Below are 12,500 nucleotides of genomic sequence, written 5' to 3'. Positions count from 1 at the left end.
ACAGCAGCGTCTTCTGTGATTGGCTCCTGAAGCAAGGATGGAAGGAAAATCATTCATTTGGATCAATTCTTCTTCTCTGTGCATTAGTGCTAGACCCAGAAGTAGGTGCCTTAGACCCCCCTCTGACGATAATCCGGTTAGCCACAGTTGGCCTCAGACGGCTCATTGGACGATCGTGACAGCCCTAGAACCAAGCAGCTTCTGTGTGTCTGTCTACTGATGGATCTGGCTGATGGTTCGACTGATGTTGTCCCTGTCTCTCTCTCTTCCTCTCCCTCTCCCAGACTACCAGCTGAGGACCCAGTAGACCAGCTCTTCAGCAGTGGTTGGATGGACCAGTCTGCCCCGGTTGGATTGAAGGACCTGGTCGGATGGATGAACGGATTGATGGATGAACTTAGTCATGGTTATACAACTACTTCGACTCCTGTGTCATGGACGTCAGGTTCGGAATTTAGCATTAAAAGCCATGTTATAAGGTTATTTAAGATCATATACAACGGCCAATATCAAAGTTTCGTCAAACGGTGCACTCTGGAGATATAGCCCGTCACCGCTAGCACACTCAATGGATTCATAGGCGCATAGACAAAATCCTTCAAAAACACCATAAACTCTCGTTTTCAAAGACGGGGAAACTCACCAAGTGGGAGTTTGGAGGCTACCGTAAAAGAAGAGCTGCTAACGGGTCACAAGTCTACACAACAACAACAACAACAAGAACGGCAACAAGTCGAGAAGCCTAGGATTGATTTGCTGCTGGTGTTTCATTGCTAGCATTAGGTAGAATTGTTTGATCAAAACAAATATGGGGATGCAGATGAATCTAAACATCTCTGGCTTTGGTGTCAATACAGATCAATGTATCTGAATTATTTATGAGTGCACTGAAAAGCCGGTAGTTGTTTGAATGCGCAGCCTAGTACGCTATAGGACAGTAGCCAATCAACAGGTTTCGATCATACAAGATAGCCCAAAGGGAGCTATAGGCCACTTCATCTAGATCAGGTGTCTAAACTCAAAGGAGGGCCAGTTCAATGTCAACTTCAAGTACTACTAACTATAAGAAAGTGCAATATTTCTGAATTTTTCATTCTTTTAAGTAGACTCACAAGTCACAAGAATTTTTCGTTTTCATAACTAGACTCACAAGTCATCATACAAATTGAAACCAGTTTCTATACATTTTAATATATTTTAACAAGTAGTGCAAATATTTTTTCCTTACTTTTATTTTATCTTACCTACATTTGTACTTTATTCTATTTTAGCTGCAAGATGCTTCACTACTGTAAGCCTGCCCTGGACCTGTACTTGCATTTATTAAAGTTCAAGTTTGTTTACATTTCTTGCCAGACACTTGAATACATTTGTAGGCTACTACTCTATTTCTTGCCAGACACCCATCTTGAAATATTGCTGAGACTTTAGCCCTCTCAGCTGTGTGGCCTTTTTTTGTGCATGCCTGTAAGCCAGCGCACCTAGTATAGCGTTTGTCCGGTTATCACTCCCTCCCTCCGTCACTCCGGACAATGTTGGCCTGCATTTCTCTGTTGGCACCACAAGAGGCAGTAGTCCCAGCACACCAAAATCAAGGACACCAAAATCAACCCGCCGATCTCCACTGCACAAGTAGAGTAATGGTCAGAGCATTGGACTCCCACCCGGGAGACAGTGGAAATGACTTTATGTTATCATCAGGGTAACTGCTTTAGCCACTGACCACTACCATTCATGTTATAGAAGCTGCTGCTAGTTGTTGTGAGCTCATGAGCTAACTGGCTATCCCGCTCTCATTGTGCTGGATTAGCATTGGAAGCATTGGAACTGATGTGTCCAGGCGACAAGACCTATCTTAATTTATCAGACATCATTTCATGTCATTTCAATTCACAGCTATTTCAGTGGCATGACTAGCTTCCGTCCTACCAGTCCTGAAGAGAAACAAGCCAGCCACGCACATAAGCCAGGCTTGACCTGGCCTGGTTAATGGTGGGATCTCAAAGTGGCCCCTGAAGTAGCTGGATGCTTCATGGTGCCACTAGTTTATAGCCGTTGACAGTGCTGTCAAGAGCCCATACAGCCTGTCAATCCAACCCACTCCCTCTGCACTCATAACTCGACTAGAACAGGGGACCAGCTGTAGGCCCAAAGACCGCAGGACTGCGCGTTTTATTTATTGCCGTGTGTATTCCCCCCGCTCACAGCAGTTGGCTTAACTTAGAATCTCTCGTCCTCCTGCAACTGAGGAAGGCCACGGTCTTCAGCCCTCGTTAATGAAGCGTCTGGCTGTCATCAGTCACTTCTAATTGGTCTCTCCTTGACTCTTTTGTTTCTCTTTTCCTCTCGTCTCATCTCGGTCTGTTTCTCTCTCAATCAATCAATCAAAGCTTTATTTGTATAGCGCATTTCATACCCAGAGGCAACACAATGCGCTTTACAGAGAACAAGGGAGGTGGGCATACGACCCACTCTCTACATATTCCAGAGGGAAGCAAGAAAACAGTAATCACCCGGGGGCCAGATAAGTGATCTGTAAAAATTCTTCCCTGACCCCTCTCAACAAGGCGATCGAGCAAGCTCCTGGAGTATGTTTGTCTCCCTCATGGTAGGCTATAGAACGAACTGAAAACAAAACATGACCGGCATTGTTATTGGGTTTGATTGAACACGATACAATGCAACAATACAGCATTTTTCTTGTGGGCTTCTCCAGGGAGCGGTAGATTACTCTAAACGGTTTTGGGCGACAACCCAGCTAGAAATAATTTGTTCGAAGAATGTGAAAACATCATCAGAACGTGTTGGGAATGTTTGCCAATGTTATGGGAATATTCCGTGCTAGCTGGGAAAGGCAAGGGGAGCACATCCTGGGAGAAGACCAACGTGCCGCTGGCGCACCATAGACGGTCCACCGGTCAACTGGCGCTCTGGAAGACTCTTCCAGCTGTGAAGAGGAGCTGGTCGTCCTGCGCCCTCCCTCGCCACTGGAGTCAGTCAACCTCATCGTGTGTGTGTGTCTGTCTGTGTGTGTGTGTGTGGGGGGGGGGGGGGGGGGGTGAGTGTATCTTTGGTGTATTCAAACGTCTGGCTTGGACCCCTCTAAGACATCTGTGGACGTGCAGAACGGGTTCAATATCTGAACGTTAAAAAAAAAAAATCATTCTGGCTCCTAATTGGATGTCTTTGAACGTCCAAAAAAGACATTTAAAAGACGTCTTTTAGACGTGTCTTTGCTCAGTGGGTTAACGACTCCATTCCAGCGCTGCTCCTACTCCGAGGAGCGCTCGGCCGTTTTAGCCGGGATTTCCTTTTTACCCGGCGGTCCATACGCCGGCACTACAGTATGAGTCATCTAATAAATGATCTTTTAAATGCCATTCAATGTATTTATGGATTTGCCCTTATCTTTATGTCCCTGAATAGCTTCAGGTCCTTATCAGGCCAGCGAGCTCCGCTGCTGTGTGGGCGGCTATCGGGTCACTGTGATCAGGTGTGTGTGTGTGTGTGTGTGTGTGTGTGTGTGTGTGTGTGTGTGTGTGTGTGTGTGTGTGTTCCTGACTTAGGCCACATTTCACCCCTGTTTAGTAAGTCTTGTAAAAGCACACAATAAGCGGTGTTAATGTTTGACCAGTTGTTATGGTTCTGTTGACTTTGTGGTGGACTTGTGTAACCCTGCTGGAGCTCCTGCAGTATTTCCTCAGCCCCTCTCTACTAGGGTTAAATATTTTTCATGAAATTTGCATTTTTTTTCCTCCCGGGATTTGCGGCTCTCTTTAAAGGTATTCCCGGGAAAAATATTTATGTTTTTCATTTTATGGTGTGGAGCGCACACAGTGCACACAACTCAATTTTGACCTAGAATCTATATTGAGATAAAGTTCACATGCAGAATAGCTTGGACTCTAGAGGCGTGTTTGTGTGCTGTTTGTCATCTAAATGAACGCAGTTTAAATGGCAATAATAATCAGCAGCAGCAGTGACAGCCTGTGCAATTATAATTGTCTCGAAAAATAAATAAAAAACAGGTTTGCAGCCATAATATGAGAAAAACAGAGGTAGGTCTTTTTATAAAGTTCGCCTAACAGTAGCCTGGGAAATTAAATAGGCCTAATTTATGTTTTTGGTTGCTCAGAAATATTTCCACACGAAGCTGGAGTGGCTGGACATGGCCTATGGGATGTTGTAGGGTAGCCCACGCACGCGGTAGCCTACGGTAGGCTACGTTGTGCAGAGATTGCAATAATATCATGTAGCTCAGCTAAAATAATAATTAAAACCCATGCCAATGGATTTATAAAAGAATTTAATAAATTATTTAAAAAATAACATAACACTACCTACACCCAGACCACATTAAATAGTGTGCTATTTTCAACATATGCAGTAGCCCTATTTGTGAGTGTCTACCATGAACCTCAAACACCATAATTTCACTGATCGTTCCCAGTATTGAGCTAGCTGCAGTTTTTAATGCAGGCTCTCACTGGGCTACAATGGAGGTCAATGTGGCATATGTAAACGCGTTGGCAAAACTATGATAAATGTGCTTTTCCGAGACGGGAAGCACAGGGTGTAATCTTACCAGTCTCAGTATGCTCTACTGTGAAATCGTAATCCAAATGTTTTTACATGTTTGGCATCGCTTGGACATAAACATTCCCCTGGTGCTTGTTTTCACTGCTCCCATGGAGGACTATGTGCAAGTCTTGTTGGCCTTGGTCTTGCATCTTTTGGAATAGATGTCTTCGAGGTGGGGGAGTGCCCCCCCCCCAAGGTACATTCAGCTGACCGTGCCACTCTGTGTAGGGCCTTGTGATCCAAAGAGCTGCTGTTCCCGTACTAGGTGGTCATATTCCCAGTCAGGTTGCTCTCGATCGTGGATGAGTAGAAGCTCCGTCAGATCTGGTGGGACGCTCTGAGTTTCCTCAGTTGTCTGAGGTGGTCCAGTCTCTGACGTGCTTTCCTCACCACAGTGTCTATGTGTGTTGACCATGTCGGCTCCTTAGTGATCTGGATGCCAAGATACTTGGAGCTGTCCACTCTCTCTACAGGGGTCCCGTTGATGACAACAAGGGCTATACATGATTTTCTGGAGCTACCTGCCAAGTGAGAAGCTAATCGATCCCTCTTTCCCCTATCTATCTATGGCTGGGATTTGAAATATTTTCTAACTGCAGATTAGATTTTGTGCAGGTGTGCTCAATCAGAGAAAATATCAGGGTCAGTTTGCAGGTTGTAGTCCTAGGGTCGGGGTTGGGCGGGGTTTTGGACGGGGTTGTCAACAGTGACATCTCTGATTGGTGGAGCTTGCTGTAACCATGGAATGAGATGTTGCAATGGGTTACACTATTAGGATTGTGGGTAGTGTACTGTATTTTCTTCTCCATTTGAAAGTAATAGTTTGAGGAGAGGAGTGAGGACAGGATTCAAAATATTGTCAAAAATTCTGTTTTTGAGATAACATGCAGAAAAACGTCACATTACATTTACCATGTCATGGACATGCTGACTTTTTTTCATTCGAGATTTATTGAGAGAGTATTTGCAGTAGCTGCATACAGTACTGTTCACCGTAAAACATTTACAGTAGATGTGCTGTGGGCTTAATTTTTTCAAATTTCAAAAATCTGTGAAGATTGTTTGTGGAGGACAGTCTGAAGATGCAGAGTAGCAATTGAGGTGTCAATTGACAAAAAAAAAAAAAAGTTTAATAGAATAATAAATAAACTTTTAAAGTTTTTGTGAAAAACAGATGGACTTCATACTGTAATCCCTGCCAGCTCAATGTATATGGATGTTTCTGCTCACTTGGGCCAACATGTTGGTGGTGGTTGCAACGTGATAGCACGTACTGCTGATTGGTTATGATTTGTTTACATTCTAGACTTCACCACCATCAGGACTAATTGGCCCATAATGCCCGTTGAGGACTTCTGGCGTAGGACTGGACCCATGTGCAAAGCTTGGTGATTTGTCATGCATGGCAAGTCAGACTTCTTGGGAAGAACAAGACTCAGAATAGCTGAGCTGTCCGGCCTCTAATGGTAATGTACAGGTAACCATCTCCAACCCCCCCCCCCCTCTCCTCCGCAGGGGGGGTGAAACTCCAGCGTTAGTATCAGGTTTACTGGCGAGGCATGTTGGAGGTGCTGCTCCTATCACCACACCCTCTTCTCACACACACACACACACACACACACACACACACACACACACACACCCTCACTAACACACACACAGACACGCACACCCTCACTAACACACGGGGGGAAGTCAGATCAAACGGGAGGTGTGAGCGGAGGAAGTGGGTACCAGATGATATTACATCTCCTGTCTTATACTACTAAATGAGAGGTGCCTAGCGCTGATAACAGTGGAGCCTCAGACGCTTTGATCTCGCCTGATTGTTATGTATGAAAGAGGATGCAACGAAGATATCAATCCATAATGGTTTTGATCACATGGCTATCACGCCGGGAGTTCTGAGGGCACCAGACAGACGTCTCATCGGTGAGAAGATGCTGAGACACATGGTCTTTCAACCTCTTTAGTGGCCAAATGAGAGCTTTACTGCCCTCAATCAATCAATCAATCAAAGCTTTATTTGTATAGCGCATTTCATAACCAGAGGCAACACAATGCGCTTTACAGAGAACAAGGGAGGTGGGCATACGACCCACTCTCTACATATTCCAGAGGGAAGCAAAAAAACAGTAATCACCCGGGGGTCAGATAAGTGACCTGTGCCCTAACTCGCTGGTGCTCTTCTCTTGATGACGAGAAACACATCACAGACTAGATATGTCGATTTTCTCTTAGTTCCACCTACTCGCATGGGTTTGCTGTACATCGAAACTTTATTCACAGACTCCACGGCCTCAGATGGAGACCTAAGTGATGCAGCTGTCTGGGATTGGCGGCCTGGTATTGATTTGCTACCGCCTGTGTGAATGTGCGGATGTATGACTGCCTCGTTTGCCCCTCTCAGTTTTCAGTATGTGAGATCGTCTGTTTTCAGAGTGCATACCGTGTCGCCAGTGCGTTCAATCTGTTTGTTTTGTATCTGTTTTTCCAATGAAAGGAGGGACAATGCATCTGATCAAACATCTGGTGCCGGTTGGTGGTTGGTTGTGTGTAGATTGAAACAAAAGTGTGCCCTCAATGCGGAGACCAACGTGCAGTACTGGGGAAGGAGGTATAGGGGGCGCTGTCACCCATCTGCTCTGCCTGAACGCGCACAGTGAGCCTGAAGCGTAGACAAACAATCTTCCTCAGCAGTCAAACAATTGAGTGTCTTTGAAAGATAGACGAAGCTTCACTTTTGTTTTCCTCACAGTGTTGATTGGCGCAGACTCGGTCTTTCACAATGTCAGAGTCTCTGTGTGAGAACACACAGTTCACACTGAAGTCAGAATTAAGGTTTGGTTATAAGACTGAGAGGAACCACTTGAAACTACGGCAACTCAGATGTGTCATTTCATGGAAGGGCAAAATCAGGTTGTTACCTTGTTCTGATTCTACTGCCGAATAGAGAGATCTGACCGATGCACTTGAACACTTGACCTCAGCTGATGGCACACAAACCAATCTGTCTTCTTCAGACAACTGGCCATTCTTCAGGGACTACACTTCCCAGTCCTGTTGAACTACAGGTCACAGTTTGGTCTCGGACACAGTGTGGGTGATGAATGATGCAGGAGCTACTGATACACACATAGGCCTACTGATACACACATAGCCCTACAGATACACAGTCCCACAGATACACACATAGGCCTACTGATACACACAAAGGCCTACTCATACACACATAGCCCTACTGATACACACATAGCCCTACAGATACACACATAGCCCTACTGATACACACATAGGCCTACTGATACACACATAGCCCTACAGATACACACATAGGCCTACTAATACACACATAGGCCTACTGATACACACATAGCCCTACTCATACACACATAGGCCTACTCATACACACATAGCCCTACTGATACACACATAGGCCTACTCATACACACATAGGCCTACAGATACACACATAGGCCTACTGATACACACATAGGCCTACTGATACACACATAGCCCTACTGATACACACATAGCCCTACTGATACACACATAGCCCTACTGATACACACATAGCCCTACTGATACACACATAGCCCTACTGATACACACATAGGCCTACTGATACACACATAGCACTTCTGATACACACATAGCCCTACTGATGCACACATAGGCCTACTGATACACACACAGGCCTACTCATACACACATAGGCCTACAGATACACACATAGGCCTACTGATACACACATAAGCCTACTGATACACACATAGGCCTACTGATACACACACAGCCCTACTGATACACACATAGCCCTACTGATACACACATAGGCCTACTGATACACACATAGGCCTACTGATACACACATAGCCCTACTGATACACACATAGCCCTACTGATACACACATAGCCCTACTGATACACACATAGGCCTACTGATACACACATAACCCTACTGATACACACATAGGCCTACTGATACACACATAGGCCTACTGATACACACATAGGCCTACTGATACACACATAGGCCTACTGATACACACATAGGCCTACTGATACACACATAGGCCTACTGATACACACATAGCCCTACTGATACACACATAGGCCTACTGATACACACATAGGCCTACTGATACACACATAGCCCTACTGATACACACATAGGCCTACTGATACACACATAGCCCTACTGTACAGTGTCCTTATCTAAGGGCATGTTTACCTACTATGGTTCTACTATTAAGATTCTGTCCTGCTTGTCCTACAGCTAGCGTTTGAGAGCAGACAATGGCGGCTCTGCTGGCAAGACCATTAAACTCTGATCCATCGCGGGTTGTCTGACGTTTGCTGGCGTTTCTACACTCAGGGCCACATTAATCATCACAGAGCAAACTGAACATGGGCCTGGCGTCATAGCTGGGGAGCTAATGAGGAAACCAACGCATCTTACCCCAATCAGGGCCTGAGCCTGCCGGATTATGGGGTATTAGGTACCCTGGCTGCTGATGTCATAACAAACATGGCCGTGTCTGGGAGGAGGGATTATTCTCCTAATGGGTTACCCTAATGGTGATGGATGAGACGAGATTACGGCTGCATCGATTCTGTAAAGACGAGGTCTTCGGCTTAAACACAAACACACACCCGCACAGACACACACACTCACACGCACAAGCTGAATCAATCTAACACGAGTCCAAACATTCCAGGGAGAGGTCCGTGGAGCAGGTGGTTCGTGTCTGTGACATTCCTCTGTACCCCATCCAGCTCCGGCACGGAGGCCTTCGAAGCCCGAAACGCTTTCTCTAAACTTCTACAAACATTTCACAATGTTTTAATTACAGTATGTTTGTTATGTGTGATGAATATGTCCCTTCATGATCATAAAGTCTACTTTACTGCGTCTTGAGGAAGATAAGAATCCTAGTGCTTATTGTTCTTTCAAACATCCCTTTACCACTCCAGTCAGACCGTTTACCTCATTACAATCTCCCTTCAACCTCCCTACAACCTTTCGTCAACCACCACACAACATCCCCACAAACTCCCTACAACCTCCCATCAACCACCAAACAACCTCCCTATAACCTCCTTACAACCACCCTTCAAGCTTCAAACGACCTTCCTACAGCCTCCTTACAACCTCCCTGCAACCTTTATACAACCTCCCCACAACCTTTCTATGAATGTCTTTTCACGATCATGAATTCTACTGTCTTCAGGAATCCATCTGCTGCACAATTGTCATTTTCAAACCATTCATCTCCAGTCAGACCATGTATCTCATCACAACCTCCCTACAACCTCCTTACACACCCCCGTTAACCTTCCCACAACATCCCTACAACCTTTCCACAATCTCCCCACAACCTTTCTACAACCCCTCTTCAACCTCTCGCTAGCTTGTTCAAAGGCAAGATAACGCCGTACAGTAATAGCATGAGACGAGTGCTGCAGCCGTTTGATGTGGCAGTATCGGGATCAGCCCCAGGTAGGCGGGTGTCGGGTTCGAGGGATTCTTGGTGACAGGTACGCAGCGCCGCACGGAAGCCCCGTGTTTGTTATGGTCTGGCGCCCCCGTCGCCTGGCAACCGATATTCTTTAAGGGAAATCCTCTCGTGCGACGTCAGTAGACGTGTTTCCCCACACACCAGGAGAAGGGGGGTGAGGGTGTGTGTGTGTGTGTGGGGGGGGGGGGGGGGGGGGTAAAGTCTACACCTGCCCCTGCGTAGGCTGATGTCTGCCTGACTGACTGGCTGAAGGCAGCCACTGATTGTTATTGTCCGCCCACTCACGCTGGTATGCAGGGATTGCCAGGGTGACACAGACACACACACACACACACACACACACACAGAAAGTGTGGCGAGTCGTCGTGAGGGGGCTGTGGGCGCCCCAGTGTTATGTACCATAGAGATACAGTGTGTCCCTTCTACCTGCACAGTAACCCTAAAAATGAACCAAAACCGTTTCGTTTCTCTGGCTGTTACTGTACTGTATGTATTTCTCTGGTATTTACTGTACTGTACTATTATTATTATTATTACTGCGCCGACACAGAGGTACCCCTGGTTTGAGCATTCATGGGGTAGGAAGGATCATTCATGGGGTAGGAAGGATCATTCATGGGGTAGGAAGGATCATTCACGGGGAAGGAAGGATCATTCATGGGGAAGGAAGGGTCATTCATGGGGAAGGAAGGATCATTCATAGGGTAGGAAGGATCATTCATGGGGTAGGAAGGATCATTCATGGGGTAGGAAGGATCATTCATGGGGAAGGAAGGATCATTCATGGGGTAGGAAGGATCATTCATGGGGTAGGAAGGATCATTCACGGGGTAGGAAGGATCATTCGAAGAAGCAGGTTTTCTAGGACTGAGCGCTGAACAAATCAGGTATGCGATCAGTTCAGCGTGCGTCTGCTCTGAGAGAGAGCCGCGTTCTGATAGGTCCAATCCACCGGGGAGAGATCAGCACGACTCTCCCAGCGTTCCTCCGGATGGCGTGGAGCTCGGCCAGGTCAGGTACTCTCTCTCTCTCTGGGCTCCATCGCTAATACGAAGCAGATCCAGACCCCGGCCGTGTTTCCGGCCCTCACTGGTTCCTGCGAGGTCCGTGCTCTGACATGTTGGCACAGTGTTTAGCGCTGCGCTCGCACTGTTTTGGAAAATCTGATGCTTGAGTTACATGCCTCACATGCCTCTCGCTCAGGTGATTACACACGGCAGAATGTACACACACACACACACACACACACACACACGCATGTACACACCGATTTGTCCGCTGCCATGGTGAAGGAATAATATTGCGTGAGTCATGCATCAGTTTGCAGCTCTCTCTCTACCGGCCTCCACTCCTGCCCCAGGTAGAGGCCGGGCCTCGAGTCTGGTGCTGCGTTCCCAGTAGAGGCTAGGGCATGGGTCTGGACCTGGATCTTGAGATGCAAACCAAGGTTCCTCTGGTGCCACAACTTCTGTTGGAACCCGTTTGATCTGAGAACCCGTGAGCTACAGTACTTCTCTCTCAGTATTGGGATCATTATCAGAGTTTCTCAGTTCTGAAGTTTGTCTAAAAAACGGCCTGGCATGTAAGTGCATAAACACTCCAGTGTTGAATAAGAACTTTCAGAGCTAAGCACAAAGCCAAGAGGACTATAATAAACGTCAGTGGCTTTTACATGGACAGTTTAATTCCCCTTTCATTCGGAATAGAAGCCCAATCCTATTAAAAGTGATCATGTAAACACCTCAATCGGAATTAAAATGGTCAATGCGATTGAAAATCTAATCCGATGTAAGGGGCTGGTGTAGTCCGATTCTCAAACCGATTGAAAGAATTTTTCGTACATGTATACGCTTAATCGTATTGAAATTCATTCGGGTCTTTCTGCGCAAACTCGTTTCCTTGCCCTTCTGGCGTGATTACGAACATGGCGTACGAGAAGATGGATCTGTGCCTTGTTCTATGCAACTTACAGTGTATCAATTTTTCAAAAATGTTGATAATTTTTTATGTATAATGTGTGCATATGACCTTGATGCAATTACACTTTTGTTAGTGCCCTACACAGCTGCGAGTGAAACTTAATTTGGAGTGACACTCAGTGGTGGAGTGGGAGTGGGTAGGGGCTGGTTTGGGATTTGGCCATCGTCTGTTTGAGGTCATCATCACTGGGACTAGGACACACTAGGACTAGGACACTCTAGGACTAGGACACTCTAGGACTAGGACACATTGGAACTAGGACACACTGGGACTAGGACACTCTAGGACTAGGACACATTGGAACTAGGACACACTGGGACTAGGACACTCTAGGACTAGGACACATTGGAACTAGGACACATTGGGACTAGGACACTCTAGGACTAGGACACATTGGAACTAGGACACATTGGGACT

General features: G+C 46.3%; 1 protein-coding gene across 2 annotated transcripts in view; it reads left to right on the top strand.

The window, feature by feature from the left end:
- LOC311326303 (AP-1 complex subunit mu-1-like) overlaps positions 1-1,295 on the top strand; it is a 28,632-nt gene extending 27,337 nt beyond the window's left edge. For both annotated transcript variants that reach the window (XM_084459182.1, XM_084459183.1), the window contains exon 12: positions 285-1,295. In XM_084459182.1, coding sequence (XP_084315308.1) covers positions 285-307 — 23 coding nt within the window. In that variant the 3' untranslated portion in view covers positions 308-1,295. The remainder of the gene's footprint in view (positions 1-284) is intronic.
- The last annotated feature ends 11,205 nt before the right edge of the window (positions 1,296-12,500 follow it).

Source organism: Borostomias antarcticus (assembly GCF_949987555.1).
Source record: "Borostomias antarcticus genome assembly, chromosome: 26".
NCBI classification, from domain to species: domain Eukaryota; kingdom Metazoa; phylum Chordata; class Actinopteri; order Stomiiformes; family Stomiidae; genus Borostomias; species Borostomias antarcticus.
This window is presented reverse-complemented; position numbering and strand designations above follow the sequence as displayed.